The following is a 22,100-nucleotide window of genomic DNA, read 5'->3' on the forward strand; positions in this document are numbered from 1 at the left end:
AAGCAGCTGCGCGCCCGGGAGCGGGCTGCCGCGCCGGAGGCCGCGGGGTCCCGCCGCCCCTGGCGGGCGGAGCTCTGTTCCGGCGGGCCGCGGAAGTGCGAAGGGTTTCACGGGTCGTGGGGTGTTTCAGGGAGCTCAGAAAGTCTCTGGTGCCACCCCCGCTCCAAGCAGCGGCAGCTGGGAGATCAGACCGGATCGCTCGGAGCTTATCCAGGTGGGATTTGAAAACCTCCAAGGATAAGGACTGCACAACCTCTCTGGGCAACCTGTTCTGCTTGGCTGCCCTCATGGGGAGACAGTTCCTTCCTGCATGCAGCCTGTCCCCGGCAGCTGCTGGTGCTGAGGCAGGCTGGTGGCGTCCCCGGCAGCAGCTCAGCACTCCCCGGTTACTAAGATCCCTGGCAAGTGGGGTGGAGACCTGGCTATAAATGAGGCTTTATAAGGGAATGCAGGGTTGTTTCTGTAAAAATATAGTGTTATCTTTTTCCTTTTGACTAAGAACTTACGGTGTGTGTCGCAGGTGCATACTGTAGGCATTTAAATCAGTGTTTAGCAAAGTGTTTGAAAAGTGTATGGCAAAGTGTCAAAATGTTTGAAGTACTGACTGAGGAAAAATGCTTTCCTCTCAGCATCTCCCCTGCCCTCTGCCTTAATAGGCCAGTATTGGAATGTCAGTGCTTTTAGTATCTGTCGAGTATCATCACTCAGTGCCAGGTCGTTACTGATATGTAGTTACGGGCTTAGAGTTTGCAAACAAAAGAGCAAACTGAATTAAATAACTCTTTCTGGAATGCATACTGTGATCTGGAATTCCTATTCTGGTTTGTACAGTGTGCATAGCTGCTGGATTTGATTAGGGGGGTATAGGAAAAATCTCCTTATCTACCATGTGAATGTTATATAGCTACAGTTTTACAAGAATATATTCCAATATTTCATAAATCATACTTGATTATTAAACACACTATTTCCTTTATTTAGGTGCTATCATAATGGTGCAACTACAAAGAAAAGTTGTACTTTCTAAACATTTATAATTGGCTCATACACCAATGCTGATTTTTTTTTTTTTTTTCTTGCTGTTTGAGTTTGGCCCCAGACGTGTAAGAACACGAATGAATTTGAGGGCAAATCTGCTACCTTTCATTAACATATAGTAAAATGTAAAGGATGTATTAGAAATGGAATATGTTTTTCTTTTGTGATTATAGATCATCTTTCATCAGAAAGATGATTGCATTCTAATGAAAATGTAGAAGCCTATGAATTGTTAAAGAATCAAGTCCTGTGTGATGAGGGCATCTTGAGCTGTTACATTAAAAAAACAAAACAAAACTGAATTGTCATCACAGTCAATTTACCATGATTGTGTGTCTCTAATATTTTCCTTTTAATTGCCTGAACCCTTATTTATCATACAGAGGACTTGCTAGTGTTACTGTAGTTCTACCTCTGACCTAGTAACCCTCCTAAAAAGAGTTAGATTGCATTAGCATGAGAGATTTTTTTTCAGCAAAGCTCTTTAGAGTTTTTTAAATAAAATGAGCAATGCTGCCAAATGACACTTAAGCAGCATGAAGTCTCTGACAAGACTTAGTTATGTTAGCTATGGATAAAAGTCCCGTTTCAAAAGTTAACTCAACCTAGAGGTTGAAAACTTATGGATGAGCAGACCTGAGAAATATTACAAGACCAATAGCGATGACTAGTTCGCTGAATTTGTAATGGCAACAGATGAGTGGAGAAGCTTTCTGGAGACTGTCTCTTAGAGATGTGACAGATGCACCACTTGTCTGACCTGAAGAGGAAATGTCATAATAGCTTTTTTTCTAATACATAGTTAAGCTGATGTTAGCAGAGGGATGTTATCATTGCAGTAAGCCCACTTCCAGGCTTAAACAGGTGAAAAATTACAACACTGTATCCCTTTTGTCTCAATATGTTGCTTGGAATTTCTATGGAGACTTCAGGCATCGAGACTTTATGTTATCTATTAGCTTATTAAAATGCTCTGCTGAGGAACATGAAGAGACTTAGGAAAAGAAATGGGCAACTGTGAACTGCTTCTTTAGCTGAGACTAGCATCTGCAGTCTTATGCATTTTACTCATGTTTTGTTCTTGGTTTAATTATATGCTGTGATGCCTATTCTAGTTTTGTGATATGCTGATAATGTTCAGCTTTTATAAAAATATGTATTTTTCCTGCTTTACAAAGAAGTAAACAACTGGCTTTTCTGTTTTGTATCAGAAATACAGTTCTTGTCTTCTGTAGTTTTGCTTGTGCCTAAAAACTTGCTAAGACCCATTTGGTCCATATAGGTTATTTTGGATCAGTTGTGTGGGATCAGCTGGTTTATGTGTGTTCCAAATTATTTCAATTATTGATTGATACAGAGCCCAGGTGATGCAGGTGGTGTACTGACATGGGCTAATGTGCACTTGAGTGGCTTATGGTATTAACTAAAGCATTTTAGATCTTACACATGGAACAGCGTAAATAAGCATGTAACTTCAACTAAGAGTGGGTGGTAGTTACATGTGTTTGCAACAAGTATAGAGAGCCCCTTTTGGGACAGGGTAAATATTCTGAAGAAGAGAGTAAGCAACCAAGTGACAGTAGTCTCTTCACCAAGGAAAGATTAAGATGTACTATTGAAAGCAGGTGCATGATGATCTTGTGCTGAGCAGAAATTCTTTGGGAATAGAGAAGTGAGTGATGATTGAGTTGAACTGACTATTTGTGGGGTTTGCTTTCTCTCCTCGCTCCCCCAGATCTGCCCCCGGAAGAGGATGATACCTGTAGCGATTACGGGAGTCGTGACAAACCAGGGACCGCTTTAGGAAGGACTGTGCCAGATGGGAACGTGCTTTTTCCAGATATTTTTCAAACTGATCATCTTTTGTTTTATGAGCGATTTAAAGCTTACCAGGATTACATTTTGGGTAAGTAATTTCTTAGTAGGAAAGAACACCTAGCCATGTTTCTTGTAGTGACTTTTTACATGATCCAGTTTAAATGGATGCAATTCTGTATGACACTGCAAGATCCTGTTAATAATTGGGACTAGAAAGGATCTAGTGTACTGACTGCCACTTGTCAGATTATTGTGCCATAACTGCAGCTGCTCTAGCTGGAGCACAAGGAGCTTTTTTTATAAGTAAATCTGAATGATTGACAGGATAAGGTGTAAATGCTGGATTCTGTGTCTTGTTTTAGGTAGTCTTACTAAAATTCTTTTTGTGTGTGTAGTAACACTGTTTAAGTTGAGGCACAACTTATCTATTTAACACCACTGGCACTGAAACCTTCAGTACCTGGAAGGTTGAGGACTGGATGTCTTGTTCCTTCAAAGAGGCATAAAGCAGCAACATCTCCCAGTTCTCTCCATACCGAGAGACAGCAATAGCGCTGCCAGTTATGAGCAGAGCAGAATGCAGTCCAATTTTAGACATGATAGAGGAATGCTTTAACTGTGTTGAATTTCATTTTTCAGTGATATGGAAGACTTTCTTTTATTGCATTAAACGTACTGTGTTCAATTTCTTTTTAGCTGACTGCAAAGCTTCAGAGGTGAAAGAATTCACAGCTGAGTACCTGGAGAAGGTCCTTGAACCATCAGGATGGCAGGCAATCTGGCGCACTAATGTGTTCGAGGTCCTGGTTGAGGTAAACAGAATGCAGATTCTCAGTCGTTTGTCTCCAATTAGCATTATTTATCTCTCTGTTAACAGGCAGATTATTTATCTTTAATTAAAGTTTATGAACTGGTAGAAAATAGTATCCTGTTCTTATCTAGTTGCCGGTGGTGTCTAGAGCAACAGGCCTTTCTTTTCAAAGGCAGCCTTGCTTTGAAACACTGAGTGTCTTGTACACCGGTATGTTTTCTTCTCCTGAAAACATAGGGTTGGAGCCTGTGATCTGATACCAACATGACTGGCCCTTATCTGCCAGTTTATCAGTAAAATTCTTCCTTCTAATCCTCTCAAGAGCTCAATAGCTCTTCAATATTGCATACTCCTGTCAAAAATCTGCTGAGGTTTGCAGGTTTGGGACCCTGCTTTTCTAGGCCTCCCAATGTCAGAGTCTTGCTTCTTTGCGCAAACCCTGGATATTAGTTTGAACTTTAACTTTAATTGCATGTTTGCGGAGAGAAAAAACTTTGTAGCCGTTGCAGCTTTCAGCACAGTTAATGACAACATTTCCATCTGAACATAAGAAAACTTTCACTCTGTGAGTGTGATTGAACACTGGAACAGGTTGCCCAGAGAGGCTGTGGAGTCTCCCTCTTTGGAGGTATTCAGAACCTGATTGACATGGTCCTGGGCACCCTGCTCTAGCTGACCCTGCTTGAACAGGGGGGTTGAACCAGATGATCTCACTATTCTGTAGAAGTGGCTTTCACTGGCCCAGATGAACTCTTTGGATTGCTTTAGTCTCTTGTGGGTACTTTGGAAAATGAGCCTCAGAGGAGTCCATGGGAACTGTAAAGTATTTATTTAATTGAGTCTGGAGATACTGCTTTTGCCCGTTTAAAAAACAAATAGCAACAACAACAAAACAAAATAGGGGAGTAACTTAGTATCTTTGTATGGATATTATGAGGGACTTGAACAATGTTTTGAATGTGGAAGGATCCTACATGTGTGGGTGTGAGAAGCTTAATTTTGGGGTTATCACTTCAGCTGAAGGCCTTTGCTGTACTATGCAAAGTGCATTAATTTGCGTGGGTCAGCTGGCATTTACAGTAATGCCCGCTGAGTTGAGCATATCATTTTAGCCTTCCTCAGCTGTGTCTATGGCTCTGTCTAGAGGAATCATAAGAGCTGTCTGTTCCATCAGGTTGTTGACGTGGAGTACTCAGCTCTGAAAGCAGTTGTGCAACTCAGCGAGCCTTTCCTGTGCGAGTCGCAGGTTAGCACCTTTACTTTGGAGTGCATGCGGGAACTCTTGGAGCTGAAGGAGCATCAGATACCACTGCAGGAGCTGTGGGCTGTGTATGATGAGTCGGGAGAGTTTGATCAGACAGCGCTAGCCATAGAGCACGTCAGGTAGGAAAATTCTCAAGGTTTAATTTTTGTCATGAACAACTTCTGCGTTCTGGTAGTATACAGTGTTTGGTGCCCTTCTCAGTGAGTTCTTGTGGTCGTGCTAGCAGCTACACAGGCCTAGCTTTCCAAAGTATATCTGATGCCTGGTACCATGAGGACTCCAAGGACTGGTCACACGGAAAACCTGTGGTGTCTTCTGCAGCTTCAGGTAATCAGTCAGGCACTAGGTAGGTTTTTCTGGAGCTTATTGCCATTCTGCTTTTGGTGTCAAAAGAGGGGAAAAAAAAGTCTGCGTTTCTCTTTCCCTCCCTTCTTCCATACCCCAGCTTGGGCTGTATCACCTTGCTGGCTCTAGTTCAGTGTTCCTTTTTCTTCTATAACATTTTTTTGGATCTTTTCCCCCCTTTGTCTCATTCCTTCTTTTCCTGCGCTTTGCCTCCTCCCCTAAATTTGGTCCTTCTTCTTCAGGTGTCTGTTCACATCTTTCTTATTTTATTTTCTTTTCCTTCATCATCTCTGTCTCTTCCATCTCCCCTTGCTTTCATGTACTACACACTGCTTGAAAACTGTTCACAAATAAGCAGTAGGACTGTATCAAAAAACTAAACTAGGAGGAAGGACCGTGCCTTCTGCAACATGGGCAGTGTTTCAGAAGTGGTGGGTGCAGCAGGAGAAGGAGAGGAGAGCCTCATTCTGTTGAGAGGCTATCTTCATACTGTGTTCAGCATTGCTCAGTAGTGGAGAGCTAAGCTTGAAAGATGAATATGATAAACTTGCTGTGGGCTCTAAGGACAGTTTAGCTGAAGAATGCTTGGCCAAAACCAAAACGTGTCAGTATCTCAGATACCTCGGTATCTTAAGAGTGCAAGTCTTGTTTTCAAAACCAGCTTTTAGCTGTTCAGTCTGTTTTAATGAAAGTCAGTGCCACTCAGGGTGTTACAAATTACGAACTATAAAAAGACAAAATAAAACTCTGTCTAGTTAAATAGCACAGGAGAAATAACTTCTTTGTCTACTAAACAGTCTACAGGACGGTGACATGAAATTGGAGGGAGGTGATGTTTTGAGCTGAATTCTTGTGATTACATTCCTATTTCCAGTTCTGTTTCTGCTCAGGTAAATGCTCCTCCTTGGTGTGTGTTTACATGGCTACTTTGTTTCAAAAGGTTCTTCTACAAGTGCATCTGGAGGACCTGGGACGAGGAGGAGGAGGATGATTTTGATTACTTTGTACGATGTGTTGAACCTCGACTGAGATTGTAAGTGCAACTTCTTTTGATATTAGGTAAAACCACAGGTAAAGGTGATGTGGGAATAGTGACAGACAAATAAATTTCAAAGAAAGCCCTTTATTAGTAAATCAAAGCAAGTCTGTTCTAGAGGCAATCGCTGCCTGACACTCAAAATTTTGTACAGAAAGAGAGGGCAGCTGAGGTTGCTGCTTCATTTCTGAATCCACCTGTTTTTTCTTGTAATCCTTAACCTTCCATCAGATGGCGCTCCAAATCCAGCTATAACCTCCTTCAGATTGCAGAAGTCCCGGTCCCCTGGAAGTACACAAGCAATCCTAGTTAAGGCTGGCAGGGGATGATACCTTCGGGCATAGAATAAGAATGAGAATGGAGCAGAATGTAAACAAAAACTTGAAAAAATGGTCATGCTGAAGGAGGAATGTGTGTATTTCTTTCTCTAATGGGATTAGTTGGCATTAGGTTTTCCAGAGGAGGGTTTTTAATGTCATCCGGCCATATGGAACTGAAGCAGTGCACAAGGAAGCATTTTGAGGATGCTAAATAACCAAAGCGCACCATAAAATATACCTGGAGTGAATAATTGACAAGCAATTTCCACTGCAAGTTATTCCCTAAGATTTGACACCATATCTGTTTTTATTCCTATTCCTCGCATATTATAACTTAGCGTGAGTATCCAAAAGTTTGTGGCATTCATATCCAGGTCTAATACTGCTATGATGCTGGAGAACTGCATTAATGAATATTTAGAATTAACTCCTACATGTTATTTAGAATATAGCATTAAATCTCAAGGTGCTTGGGAATCTCAGTTTCAAGGGCAACAGCATCTTTACCCACACAGTAAAGATGACTATGGGCCTCCCTTTCAAACAGGAGATATGTGACATTTCAGGCCTCTGATATGTCTGGCCTTTTCTGAAATCATGCAAATTAGGGGGAAATGTTACATGTGGAAATCGCACGTGTTTAGGAAGTGTTTATACTTCTATGCCCCCAGCAAATGGCTATTCTGTTGCTGAGTTTTTGGAGCTCTGTGAAGCCTTGGCATGGAATGAAACTAAAATGCAATCATGTGCAGAGATATTGTTTTTATTTTTTTTAAGATAGCATGTGGCCTTACATCAGAATTGAAGCATTGCTTAGCAAGAATCCAAAATACTTAAACAATGTCTTCAAGCAGTAAACAAATGTTTTCCTTTCTCATCCTTCCATACCAGGCTTGATGTAAAGTCTGTGCTCTAAACTATGATGGTGTTGGTGCAATCCTGTGTTGTGATCTATGCACTGATAYGACAACTCATAAATAACATTCATCTCCAGTGTATGGAAACATACGATGCTTTAAACTTTTCAGGTCTCTGGTGTGCACTGTTTTGATTGGAACAGATAGCATCCTTATGCTGCACATCAGCTTGTACTAGTCTTCTGAGGCAAGTAAACCTGTATGAACTATTTCGCCAGAGCTTGGAGGGAAAAAAAAAAAAAAAGTTTTGTGCACTTTCATACTGACAAGCCCTCAAATGTAGACTATGCATTTCAGGGCTGAATTACGTACAACGTTCAGTATCCTTTGAGTATTTTATACTTCTATATTACTATGAATTATTTTGTTCTTAGTCACCCTGAATTCACTTACTGTTGCCTCTAATAACCTGATTGCCAAAATTTTGTGAGGCTTTTTGTGTCTCTGTATACCTTGTTTATCACAGCTGCATAAATATTTACTGCTCCAGATTGTATTGCTCTTTATTGCATGTTTTAAGTGTACCCTGTGAAGAACCTCTGAAAGTTGAGGGAACATCTGAGCCCTTATTTCATTTAGTGTCCTGAACAGAGCTATTTATGCTGCATTCAGTTGCTTCCCTACAAAAATGGTGAGAAATAATTCAATCTTGTTTTATTTGTATTGTTAATTGGTGTGCAGCTTTTTTGTGGTGACCTTGATTGGTACTACATGATTGGCCCGGGAGATCTTGGCACTATCTAGCTGGCAGATGTCTTCATTTTTCTGACTTTGGCAATGCAACTTCAGGCTGGCATTTTCTGGCCTGCAATTTCCTTTGTACATCCCTCTTGGGATGGTGCAAAATATACTATGCAGTGCTTTCACACTTTCATCCAGTCCTGATACTGCCTTTCTCATTCATCCTGAATAATTTCCTTTTTTTGCCCAGGTAGTTGTTTAGATTGTTGCTAATGGAGACTTCACTTTATAGGCTTTTTCTTTTAATTAGGACATAACTTTCTATTTATTTTTCTAATAAATGCTTAAAAGTAGACTTTTTATCTGATGAACTGCTGAATCTTACTACTTTTGTAGTTATACCTGTGTTTTTAGAGCAAGTTTCTCATCATTATGTGTAATCTTTCAAGGTGGATGGGGAACTGTTTAGAGAGAAAGTAGTGTGTGTGTGTGTGTCTGTGTTCAGGTTTTTTGGTTTTGCTGTTTTCAAAAAAGTTGAGCAGTGTTGATACAGACTGCAGAGAATTTTGACTAAAGTTTTGATCTAGAACTCCTTAGGTTCTTTGTGGGTTTGTATTCAATGCTTTTAACTTGTAAATGTGAAAAATACTGATTCCTTACTCTGAATTGCAGGCATTACGACATCCTTGAACATCGTGTTCCTTCTGGGCTTGTAGCTGATTACCAGAACTTGTTGTCTCAGTGTGAGGAGCTCTACAGGAAGTTTTTAAACTTGAGGAGCAGCATATCAAGCAGTGATTCAGACTCAGAAGTAGAAAACGTTTCCATGGTGGAAGGACTAAAGCTGTATGAGAAGATAGAACATTTAAAACAAAAGCTAAAACTAATTGAGAATCCTCTTCTGAGGTACTTGTTGGGTTTGTGTAAGGAGGAGAGACCATATGGGAAACTATACGCAAAAAAGTTCTTTCCTGAAGAAAGAACTGATGGTTTTGTTGCTCTTGGTTTAGGTACGTGTTTGGTTACCAAAAATACAGTGGTCTCCAAGCTAAAGGACTGAGACCAACGGGTACCAAGATCACTCATGTCGTATCCTCAACCATGATGGCAAGTCTATTGCAGTCACTGATAAGGGACAAACTTTGTCCTGAATCTTATGGTGAAGAACTAGAAATACAGGTACAGTAACAGGAGTTGTCTGTCACCTAATACTTTTCTTTTCTCCTTGAAACAATGTGGAAGAGTAAGTTACTTTATCATGTGCCAGATGCTACATTCATGCAGTGTTGATATTTGTTAATTAGTAAATTTTTGAGTCCAAAAGCGTTGCTCTTAATTTAAATGGTAAGTGGTAAGATTGGAAGATACAAATAATTTCTTTTGATACATTTGTCTTCTGAATACTCTATACAAGCTCTTTCCTTCCTGTATATAGGCAATGATGAAATAAATCTCCTTTGAACATTCCGTAATGAAACATGCTGAGATAATACTTTTTTTCTTTTTTAATGTATTTTTTATGATTTTTTTCTATTTAATTTTAAGATATCTGTATCTTTTGATCTGATTCTAATGATGATGATCTAGGGTTGGATTGGTGTGGATTGTTTGGGGCCAAATGGAATTGCTTCCTGTGTTCTGGTCAAGTTAATGAATTACAGATGGGCAAAATGGTGCCAGAGGGAAGGACCCGGGTTGATTTGGGGCTGTAATTCAAATTTTATGAGTTGGCAATTGGAACATTCTCTTACTATGCTTAACCTGGAAATTTCTGAGAAGCAATAAACATACAGTTTTCCTGTACTGTTTGTTGTCTTTCAAAACAGAATCCCCTAGTGATATTTGTGAAGGATGTCAGTACCTCTTTAGGTATGAAGCCTTTTTCAAGAAAAAGGACCATGCAGACCCCATATTTGCCACTGCAATGTCTGAATTCTATTTTGGAGCAAAGGGTTGGGTCAGTTTTCAGACCATCTCAAATCTGGTTGCTGAGTTGTCTGCATTTTTGCTTTTCTTTTCCTTCTGTCATGTATTTCTCTGGTAATTCAGGGCAAGTTACCTGAGGCACAATTCAAACATTCATCTGGAACCCAGGCATATTGAGGTCTGCTTTCCTGTGCGTATGCTCTTCAGTCTGGCTCTCTGCCCCGATTTCCTCATAGAGGAATAGACATAAACATCAAAGGAATGTTTTAAGGCTGATTGTGTCCAGAGAGAGTGCTGTAATTCTTGAATTCAAAGTAGTAATTGTGTGTTGTTTGGTGCCATTAAAAAGGGTTACCTTTAAACAAAAGCAGCAACATTTAATTGAAAAAGAATCTCTAAGGACATAAACACAAGCCATTTTTGTAACAATTTTCAGGAGTTGATATTGTTTGTCTTTTATAGTTTCACAGTGATCCACTGGCAGCTGTAAATGCCTGCTATGAAGGAGACACTGTCATCATCTGTCCTGGTCGTTATGTTGTAGATGGTGTGTTCTGCATTGCTGATTCAATTGAACTAGAAGGTAGGAGCTTTCTAGCATAAAGATTCTTAAAACACTGTAAACTGAGTGTCTTAAAACAAACTAGCTTTGCATAAAGTTTTGTTTGTTTGTTTTTTACTTTTGGGGGAGTCTGGCTGGAGCATTTGCTTTTTTTCTTAAAAGCATTCCTATCTCTGCTTAAGAGCCAAGATCATGTCTAATGCAGGATGGAGCAAGCTGTTTTATTAGCCATAGTTATTTCTGCAAATAAACTGAAAATTTTGTTGATGAATAGCAAATTCACTGTTTCCTCCTAACCATTTGTCTGGCTAAATCCTGATTATATARTTAATAGAGAGGATCCAGCAGAAACATGAGGGACTTGATTTTTAATCTGACAAGCGCAGAAGTCACTCTGGGACACTTGTGAGGCTTTAGTTATTAGAGCCAGTAACTCAAGGGTATGTGGCAGAGATGTTCTTCTGGTTCTGTTTTGCTTGTCTTAATCTACTTCAGAGGAATACTCTTAGACTCAATGCCAGTATGGTGCTGGTGAATACAGAATGCAAAAGAGCCAAGTGCTATTGGAATTTATTTTATGACACTTGTTGCGTGTCATCTACGTGTGCATGGGCTGCCAGCGTGAATTTGTGCTGTTATGTGAAGTGCATGGGTATGGAGCTAATGATTTGACATCTGTATTTATTTTGTAGAAACCACGTGATTATTTTTTGTCTCACAAAACATTTCTGTGTGCTTGGGTTTTGAAAAGAAATACATTTGCCTTGCTTAGGGTATATTGCTATCTTTTCTGACATTTCTTGAATTCTCCTAGTAACTCCTCGGCTTTAGGCACGCACTCTGTTAACAGTTTACAAAACAGTTTCAAGTTAAGATTATAGCTCGCAATCTAACAGGCCGTATATCACTGTGGGCATTGTGCAGCTGTTCAGGCACTTTAGCTGTATTTTTTTTTTTATCTTGTCAATTTTTCTTAATGGGAAGATGGCTGGGAGTTTAATTTCCTGCTCTTCTGGGATATATTTTTCTTGTCCTTTCTGTTTTGTGAGTATCACTTTCCTTCTCAGCCTTCTCTTTTGTATGTTTTATTTATATAGATATGAATGTTGGTATACAATGCACTTGCATGCTACAGGACCTCAAACTTCTTTATTTATCTGCGAGAATGGTATTGTTCTAAAGTTCTGTGGAGTGGTATTTATGACAACTGCTTTTCTAGCTTTGCAGAAAGTAATACAAGTGGTGAAGTAGCACAGCTATTAAAGGATGAGCTGCTCTATTTTTAAAGAGCAAGGAATATAAATAAGCATCTTTAGTAGGAACCACTCGAATAATAAACATTAGTCAGGGCATTTAATCTCTTTATACGGACTTCTGTTAGAGAAATTCTTATAGCAGTAGTAGCAGCTGAAAACATTTGAAGTAGGAGCATCAAGAGAAATTTTGCTGGCACTAATCTGAACAGCTGGCTGTTTTGGTAGCTCTCTTGGGATGAAGGGGTGACTCATTAAAGGTATAATGGCACTTTGCTTAGTAGAGCTTTAATTTTTTCCATTCACTGTGCAAGTCAGTATTAAGGTTGAAAATATGAGGATTAGTAAGTCAGGGATAAATAACTTAAAAGAATTAAGTAAGGTTTAAGCAGTAGCAGCCCAGGAAAAATCATGCTAAGGTTTAGCACTTGATAGAAATGGCATAGCAAAGCACCTAAGAACTTCACTTGTGCTTGTACAGTGGGTTGTCTAGGATGGGAACCTGCGTCATCAACCTGTCTAGTATCTGGGATGAGTTTTACTGGATGGAAGTTGCCTTTAGCTGCTGTGGAGTCACTTAGCACTCAGGCAGGCATATGGTCCTGACCGGGCTGTGTGGTGAACACCACTTGATAGCGGGTAAATCTTTCCTTCTCTGTGCCTTGCCTTGTCACCAGCTTCCTGCTTGCTGCTACAGCTGCTGCTTCAGGGGTTGAATATTAAACAAGCTAATAGTGTGGTCAGAAAATCTCCAGGTAACCTGTAAGACAGTTGTTATTATGCACAGCAAGGGCTTCAATAACTTCTGTTTCTGTAGTAGTGTGTAGTTCAACTGGATCTGCCATTTGCTGTCCCATCGTGCTCTATTACATACTAGAAATAAATTGCCCCTTGCCTACTCCCTAGGAGTGACCATAAATCAGCAGTGGTGGAAAAAGATTTCTACATAGCGTAGCATGTTGAAGTATCAGTCACATAACTTGACTTTAAATCTGCTGTCTTTAAAACTTTCTGCCAACTCTTTTTCAAAAGCTTTTTCTTTTTAACCTTTTTACTTGCACATAAGAGTGTTTATTCATGCCCTTGGTTAAAAGCAAGCATCCTGCTCAGGCACTTCTTAGCTGAGTTCGTGTGCATTTTCAGAAAATGATAGGACTCATGCTGCTGTAGCAGACATTGCATTATTGCTTTCCTTATCATGATTCTTGTCTGTGACAAGCAATAACAGCTCTACATGCTCATAAATTTAACTGTAAGTGGTTGAATGCTGACAACTGTGGATGGCTTAGTAAATCAGTGTTGGCATATGCTTGTGAAAGTTTGTTTTTAATCTGAATTAATCTGGAAGCCCATGTAACACAGGAACATTAGTTTTGACCTAAGTTTCATTTAAACGTGGAAGCTGAGTGAATGTTATTAGCAGCGTGAAGTCCATTGCACCTGCTTTCCTGCACTTTGGTGTTGACTGCTTTCTTCCCCCTTTGGAGCCTCTGCCTTGCCCTAGGGAAATTCTGTACCCTGGAAGCAGAATGCAGGTGCCCATGTGTCGCTGGTTACTGCACCTCCTTGCTCTGCTGTAACTTTTGGGAGTGTGATACTGGGCACTGGCAAATGAGAGCTCAGTTACCCTTTTGTTCAGCTAAAACAACTTTGCATTTTATTATGTGTCATTCAAGTAAGGTAACTTTGACTCCAGTTTTTTATTTGTGTGCCTGCCGCCTGGTACTGAGGGGATGTAATAGRTGTGGCCTGACCACCGGGTAGAAAATCCTGGTAATGTACCAGACCTCAAACAGACATTTAAATTAGACATGGAGAGTTAGAACTTAAGTACTAAGCACCTAACTGTTACCTGTTATTCTTAAACTTGTGTCCTTTGCCTCTGCTTTAAGGCTATGGTCTGCCAGATGATATCGTGATAGAAAAGTGGGGGAAAGGGGACAACTTTGTTGACTGTACAGGAGCCAATATAAAGATCTCCAGTTTGAAGCTAGTGCAACATGATGCCGTGGAGGGGATTTTAAGTAAGTATTAAAAGCACTTTGACCTTTTTGTGAAGCTTTCATAATTTACTGGTAGAATTAAAGCTGGGATCCAGTATTAGAGTTTACCAAAATACAGTGGAGAGGAACTGTACGGGTATAAATATCAAGGCTTGATTTAATTATTATTATTATTATTTTTTAAATGCTTATAATCTGGAGATCAAAGTAACTCTACTCTTTGTACTTTCACACTGTTGTGGCTCTCAAGCTTTATTCTTACTTGGATAAGACTGACTTAATTTTTCTGCTGCCAAGGCTACCTGACTCTGCTGCAGAGCCTATTCCAAACTGCCTGGAAAGGGAAATTTCTCTTTCTACGAAAGAACTTCCTTAGCAATATTCAACTTCAGCTGAACCTGACCAACTCTCCATTCTTCAACCAGCATAGATCATTGTTTGCTGATAGCATATTCAAACTGAGGTCCAAATAAACCTAAGTTGTATCTAGTGAGTTTATCAGCCACAGCATTCTGTCCTTGCAGAAGATGCTAATTAATACTTTTCACCAAGAGACATTTGGTTTAAAACATGTTAAAATGTTTAACAACAGCTGTATACAGGTATTTAATATCTTATCTCAAAAGTAGCTTAGGGATATAAAGAAAAGAATTGTTGTTGTCACTTAGAAACAATCTCCCCCATCCCCAGCAAGAAAAACCTTAAGACAAATCCAGTTACTGCTCCTTTGCAGCAGCATTCCTGTTTATACTAGAAAAAGAGTATGTGTTCAAAGTATTCATAAGCAAATCAGTAAAATAAATTAACTTAAAGTGGATAAAATTAAAACGGGAATTTTACCACACTGTAAAAATGCTATAAGTTCATCTATCTGTAGGAAGGGTTTGCCTCTGCACAGCTGATTTGTTTAACAGTGTTGCTTGTCTGTGTATGCAGATGTTCACCATGGGAAAACCACCCTGGAGAATTGTGTATTACAGTGTGAGACTACAGGCATAACAGTACGAACATCAGCTGAGCTGTTAATGAAAAACTCAGATCTGTATGGTGCTAAGGTATGAACAAATTCTTAACTCTGTCTTGATTCCTAAAGTAAAACAAAGGCTTCTGCTAGGAAATAATACAGTCAGTAAAGGGGAGAGAGAACCTTTAGAAATTTGCTTTAGATAGCTACATTTTATTGTTTAAGAGAGTGGTCCCAGAGGTCTCTTAGGCTCCAATACTATCCAGTGAAGTATCTCATGCTGACTTGTGTGTGATGCTATATGAAAATCACGCAGTAACAAGGGAATCTGTGAGATAATGGCTGCTACATTGTTGGATTGTTTGATGTCCTGCAATGCCTTTAAAATTATTTTCTGTTTTTTCTGCCCATAAATATCTTTGTTTTTCATTAAACCGTGTATCTGTTCTGCAAATGAACTGTCCTTTTTGAACATCTTATGCATTGATCCTTACAGAAGGATGATAAACACAAGTCTGAACTCTGATTGGAACATTTTGAAGAAAGATGGGGCTTTGAGTGGTGAGGTGGATGACTAAAGAGCCAGAAAATTATGCAAGGCTGTGCAGTTACTCTTCACCAGAGCTTTTATTGAGTGATGGCAATAGTATTGTCCATGGGGCCTTTAGCCTTGGGTGCGTGCTACTCAAGCTAGGTAACAAAGCTCTGAAGCTGGAGCAGTAACACAATTCTACATTGTGCAACTGGTAGATGAGCATGAAAATCCACAACGGAGTTGTCAAATTATGTTGGAAGTGTGCCTCAGCTATCTGTGGACTGTCAGCAACTTTATCTTGCAGGGTGCTGGTGTGGAAATTTATCCAGGTAGTACGTGCACCCTGTTAGACAACGGCATACACCACTGCAAGGAGGGAATCCTTATAAAGGTCAGTTAAAGGCAGACTGTGCTTGTTAAAAGTTTATAGTTGCTAGGGTTGATGCAAATAACTTGTGTTTAGGTTGCCTTGTAATCTTACTGCCCTTATGGTAGAACTCTCATCTGTCGCATATGATGATGATGGTGCTTGTTGTTTGCCTTAATTTGGTACACCAAAGCAATATACTTGCTTTATCCCTTATCTGTCAGAAGTAAAATACCTTTTGCAATGTTGCTTGCATAGGGATGTAATAAAATTCTAGCTGATAGAACTGATTCTATCTAAAACTGCAACAGTTTGCATTCCTTTAGCTGGATATAACACATTGGATTTCTGTTTCTTTGCTGTAGAACTTCTTAGATGAGAATTATGACATCCCCAAGATAACCATGGTCAATAACATGATTCATAATAATGAAGGATATGGAGTGGTCCTGGTTAAACCAACAATCTCATCTGATGTAAAGGATCTTTCAGCAGAGAAAAGAGAAGGTATGTTTCTTTGACTTCTTATCAGGAACTCCTAGGGGTTTGGATTGCGTAATTCGTAAGAAGGTCTCTTAAATTTTCTAATAATGTCTAGATTGATTTAGCCAAAATACGTCTTCATAACTTTCAGAATACTGGAATTTCTCAAACAATGAACTTGCTGCAGAGAAATACTGTGAATGTCTGTGCCCCATGCTGTGTGTGCACTTCTGTTTTAAGGTCCTTAAATATCTGTGTTTCCTAATAGGCAGAGCCTGCGTGGCTGATAGCCTCATTGGGTCATACAGAAATACAACAGAGTGATCAGCAAGATACAACTTCTTGTACAGGTCTTCTGGTTCATACTAGTTCCCTGCTTGGTTTTTCCTCTATGCACCAGAGCTGAGACGTGCTGTGTTTTCCCCAGCCTGCCAGCRCAGAAATTGTTCCCTGCAGTATATAAAATGTGACAACTGTATTTCCTATATTATGTCTTATTTGAGAAGACCTGTCATGCTCTCAAGTGCAATGTGTAAACCACAATAGTTTTCTTTAATGTGCTTCACTATCAATTGGCCAATTGAAGTCATCTCAGGATTAAAGAAACCTTTTCCTTAAACATCATATGCTGTATTTGGAATATGTGCCTGTCACGAAATAGTTTCCAAAAAGGGTATGGGATGAGGAGAAAATGTTAAGACTGAAAAAAATTAATTCCAGGGTTGTTTTGGCTGTTTTGCATGATCAGGGATAATATTCTCGTTGTTTCCTGACTTAGGGAACACACAGCCTCACCCAGGCGGTGAGAGAGCCTGTGCAGAGGGCTTCAGACATGAAGAACTACCTGAATGTGTAACTGATGAGCTGGAGCTTTATGAGCAAGCTGAGATTTCTGAGCAAACTGAAAGCAATTATGAAATTGCGAATGAACTTGGTGCTACTTCTGCAAGGAAGAGCCAGATGCGCAAGAAAAGGCTGAGTGAACTGGGAATCACAGAAGCTGATGACAACTTAATGTCACAGGAAATGTTTGTTTCTATTGTGGGCAATCAGTTCAAATGGAATGGGAAAGGGAGTTTTGGTACCTTCCTTTTCTGACTGTCCTGACTTTAGTGGTATTGTAAAAGACTTGCACAAGCTATTAATTTCACTGCTGCTTTCCAAGAAGTTGGCCTGTTTCATCTGCCTTCCATTATGTTACTAAAATTGACAAATATTTATTAACAGTATATATATTGCATGTGGAAATTTTGCTTCCTTGCTGCAAATACAGACAGCATGGTAAAAAATAGAACTCTAATACGGAAACCTTGCATGGAGTTTACTAATCTACATGCTTGTTCTTTGCTGGCTGATTAATTTTTTTGAGTGTATTTATTTAACTACTAATTGTAAAAATCTTAAAAAAAATCCACAAATCCACCAAAGTCCAGCCTGTTTTAACCACAGACAAAAAAAGTGCAGCAGTTAATGGTGCACCTCCCTCCTTTTTAAGCACAGCTAACCTGCAGCTGATTCCTCTTAAATTGACTTACTTTTTCATTTTGTACATTAAACAGAAGCTAATGAAATGCTCTTCCTTAGGAAATGTAGTACTTGGCTGCCATGTTTTATACTTGAAGGATTTTCTAGAAACTTCGGTGCTTGTAACATTCAGTGCTCTGTCTTCATGTGCCAGGTGTTGACTTCCAACAGCTAACAATGTCAGTGCATGTTTTCCATAGGGAGGACAGTGTTTAACTGAATTCCATTCATCTGAATAAAGAGAAATCAAAGTAGATGTGTTTATCTCCTCATTAGTGGTATTCTTGCTGCACCTTTTAGGGCATACTTTTGAAATTTTTTCAATTGTTATGCCACTAGTAGCAGCAAATGGAGGCCTTGGAAATGAATATAAAACTTTAAAAACCTGAGTTGCCATTGAAATTTCTTATCAGCCCACAGCTGTGGAACAGAGGCACTTAAGTGGCTTGCCCTTGCATATTATTAGTCTTTACTTGAGGGAAAAATTGGATGGACTGCCTGATCGAGGACTTTCCTTCTTAGTGCCTCTCTGGTTTTTCATTAGAATCCTCATGCCTTCTTCAGACTTTTTGTATTGTCTTCAAGATTTTCAGATCAGGTTTTCAACTGATGTGTGAAATGTATGTAAGAAAATATGAACTTCTAGGTGATTCAGGTTGTCCTGTAAGACAAAAAATAAAATATGTTGAGAGGAAAAGCATGTTGACATCAATGGATTATAGAATAGCTTCTGAAAGTAGCTTAGCACAGTGTATACCCCCACTAGAAATGCATGGGTGGATGCGAGTTTTCTGCTCAAGGCTTTACACCCCAGCCATTCTTAAACTGAGATGAGAATCAAAAATCAGTAAATACATGATCTGTTTTAGTGTGAGCAGTTGATAATAAGGAAAAGAGAAAGATGTAACTTAAGAGCATGTGCTTGCTCTTCCTATCGTATGTGAACTGTAGAGAATTCATTGCAGCTTTCCTATCCCACTATCCTCCCCAACCTTCCCCCCCCCCTTTTTTTTTCCCCTCCCCCCTGCTCAGGACATTTGACTTCAGGACTAAACTTCAAGTTTTCTTAAGCTTAAACGCAACTATAGCACTGTGGGTTGCACGAACTCATGAATGTCTGCCATTCAGTGACTATAGAGAAATGCTTGAGTCAAGTGAAAGCCTAATGCTAAGGCTGGCAGTGGTTTAGTGTCTTAAGCTATTCATCAGGTCGTATACCATGTTTCATGCTTTGATATTATGCCTTTTTTTCCTGATATGTAATTCTTATTAAAGGAGGGGCTAAAAATTGTAATTTTGTGGTTCTTTCCTCTTGTCTTTTCAGAACTAATTTTCTTGAGTGAGTTGCCTTTGTGATGTATAGATGGCATTTCTTTCTCTTGCACTTCATTTTAGAGCTGGCTTATCTCTTGACAGCCTCTTATCTCCCTTTTTTTAATTCAAATTTAAATTTATGAAAGTACAAATTAAAACATTCCTATTCATCTGCTTTCAATACTGCCACTATTTTGCCTTTTCCTGTGCCAGATGCCAATGGTGATTCTATTGTGTGCAAGTTGTCAGTAGGTGCAGGAGCAGAATGTGGAAAGAGGAGGCTACTAGTAAAACTTCTAGCCATTCTGTCATGCAGGAATTGTATTGTAAACTGATAGTTAAATGTTTGACATCTTTTATGCCTCAAACGGCTAAACGTTGAATGCATCCGTCTCATCTCAGTTGAGTTAGGTCTTCCAGATCATGTGTGTCACTAATAAATATAGGTCTTCATTTTGCGGCTTTAATTTAGCTTTGAAGTGGAGGAGATATGTTTAAATATGAAGGGCAGGAACTAACACTAGGTCTCGTACACTAGACTCGGAGTGATGCATTTTGCTAGGGATTCTATGTTTGCAATTATAAATGCAGCTTCTGCTCTACATAAGTATCTTTCTCTAAATTTTTAAGGTGTCAGAAATTTTCTGTGCTTCTTAAATTAGAAACTAATTCCCAAATGCCTTGTTGAACATCTGTCAAAGAAAAGCTGATGAAAAGACTTGCAAGAAGTGTTTAGGTAGCTGCTTTTCTGTTTGACTCATGCAAAGGATTGTTAATGGATGTTCATCTTAAAGGTCCTTTTTGCTGTAATGTGGACACTGCTGTGTTGCCCTGGAAAAAGTTAGCCTTATTAATAATAAAAATAGGAAGAAAGAAGAAAAAAGGTGGGTATGCAGAAGCTTTGCAAACCTGATAGGTCTGTGGCTTATTGACTTGGCTTGTGGAGCAGTCCTATATAACTAGACAGCTGTGTCCTCTCTGCAGTAAGGGGGCCTGGGGGACACCTTAATTGAAAATGTTTGTAGATGAAGATACTTTGTCCTGGGGGAGTTAAGATACTGTCTTCTAAGGAGTGATAGTGAGAGGGTATATCTGGGGAAGAGTATTGGCTCCTTACAGGATTTTCAAGGCCATCCAAACCCCACTCTCTGACAGAGATGTAGACGTGTATCTTCATATTACTTGCCCAGTATTAATATGGCTAGTTTGCTTTAGATTTAAATTGCAATTACTCATGAAAATACTGGCTTCATTATCTTGGCTTTCAAGTACACGGTTCGTGTCTTCTCATTGCATAGAATAGATATGATAAATTAACAGCACCCATTATTTGTTTGTATTATTTGTGCATGAACCACTCTGCAGCATGATAGGGAAGGAGCTGGCTATACTAACCTTATAGCCCATTTTGAAATCATTTTCTCCCAGGATAAGACTTCCCCATCCTGCATATTTAGCCCGTTGTTTTTAGAGTTGCTACACTTTACACCTACTAAATGTAACTGCTTGACCCCACGGCTTGCACGGTTGACCCTGATTCCAGTTTATTCTCTGGCCTTTCCACTATTTATTCCTTTCCCAAACCTTGGCAACTTTGAGCTTTGTTTTAACCTTTTCCCTGCCCTTTTGTTGATGCTGAGCTGCACAAAGCCAAGGATTTGTGTTTCTAACAGGATCACAGAGGAACAGCCACTTCGCTTCCTTGTACTAACATTTTAAAATTTACCACTTCCCTTGAGATCTGTGACACTCAGTTCTGTGTTGCCTAGTTCTATCTTTACAAAAATTGTAGTGTGTTGGTGCTAAAGTATCTTAATCAAGAAAACTTATGATCTCAAAGTTGATTTTATTTGTATTCCATAAATCATGTTGATTGGTACAACGTTTTTCATTTAATTATCTGAGCCCCATCTCATTGCTGCTTCCATGCTTGATGTAATACTGGCAGGCCTGTAATTGTCTGGGTTATTCAGTTGATTCTTAAAAAATAAAAAGCCTGACAATAGTAGTAGCACCTTGTTTTCCTGCGGAGTTTGCAGAGTTAATGAAAATCAACATCAGGGATCTGGATAGATTACTTAGCTAGCTCTTCTCAAACATATAGATATTATATATAGCTTGATCAAGTTGGAGTGTTTAGGTTTTCTGGATTTATTAACTGCTGCTCACCATCCCCAAAGGTACTAAAGGAACAGAAAGTAATTTATTAAGGCAACAACTAAGATCATCTGGTTCAACATCCCTGCTCAAGCAGGGTCCACTAGAGAAGGTTGCCCAGGACCTTGTCCAGACGGCTTTTGAATATCTCTGAGGATAGAGACTGCACAACCTCTCTGGGCAACCTGTTCCAGTGTTCAACCAGCCTCACAGTAAAAAAGTGGCTGCTTGTGTTGAAGTGGAATTTCCTGTGTTTCAGTTTGTGCCTGTTGCCTCTTGTCCTGTCACAGGGCATCACTGAGGAAAGTCTGGCCCCATTCTCTTGACACCCCCCCTTCAGGTATTTATACCCATTGGCAAGATCCCCCTCAGTCTTCTCCTTTCCAGGCTGAACAGTCCCAGCTCTCTCAGCCTCTCCTTATATGTCAGGTTCTCCAGTCCCTTAATCATCTTTGTGGTCCTTTGCTGGACTTGCTGCAGTAACTCCAGCTGTACTGGGGAGCCCAGAATTGGACACTTCACTACAGATGTGGCCTCACCAGTGCTGAGATACTGATAATGGCTATGACAATTTCTTTTTCCAGAAGAAATAATTGGCACCAACCTACTTCATTTTTTGTCACCAATGCTATGCAAAGGTACAAGATGCCCAGTCTTGGTGTCGGTTTGGGTTTATTACCCTAGCAGGATGCTGACTCAGTTGCAGGACTGGTAAGTAGAAATTAACTTCCAAAGAAAATAACCGTTTCTGAAATAATGTTTTAATGTTTGCAGCTCTAACA

The 22,100-nt window shown here is 39.6% G+C and overlaps 1 protein-coding gene across 1 annotated transcript in view; it reads left to right on the forward strand.

The window, feature by feature from the left end:
- The window catches only part of SHCBP1 (SHC binding and spindle associated 1), a 23,104-nt gene extending 5,003 nt beyond the window's left edge, over positions 1-18,101 (forward strand). Inside the window, exons 2-14 of the mRNA XM_026059723.1 lie at positions 4-214; positions 2,774-2,944; positions 3,553-3,668; positions 4,842-5,050; positions 6,217-6,309; positions 8,903-9,136; positions 9,241-9,409; positions 10,619-10,739; positions 13,864-13,995; positions 14,911-15,029; positions 15,778-15,864; positions 16,206-16,347; positions 17,102-18,101. Of these exons, the coding sequence (XP_025915508.1) occupies positions 4-214; positions 2,774-2,944; positions 3,553-3,668; positions 4,842-5,050; positions 6,217-6,309; positions 8,903-9,136; positions 9,241-9,409; positions 10,619-10,739; positions 13,864-13,995; positions 14,911-15,029; positions 15,778-15,864; positions 16,206-16,347; positions 17,102-17,421 (2,124 nt within the window). The 3' untranslated portion in view covers positions 17,422-18,101. The remainder of the gene's footprint in view (positions 1-3; positions 215-2,773; positions 2,945-3,552; positions 3,669-4,841; positions 5,051-6,216; positions 6,310-8,902; positions 9,137-9,240; positions 9,410-10,618; positions 10,740-13,863; positions 13,996-14,910; positions 15,030-15,777; positions 15,865-16,205; positions 16,348-17,101) is intronic.
- Positions 18,102-22,100: the final 3,999 nt, after the last annotated feature.

Source organism: Apteryx rowi, unplaced genomic scaffold (assembly GCF_003343035.1).
Source record: "Apteryx rowi isolate R43461 unplaced genomic scaffold, aptRow1 scaffold_1, whole genome shotgun sequence".
In the NCBI taxonomy this organism is placed as follows: Eukaryota; Metazoa; Chordata; class Aves; order Apterygiformes; family Apterygidae; genus Apteryx; species Apteryx rowi.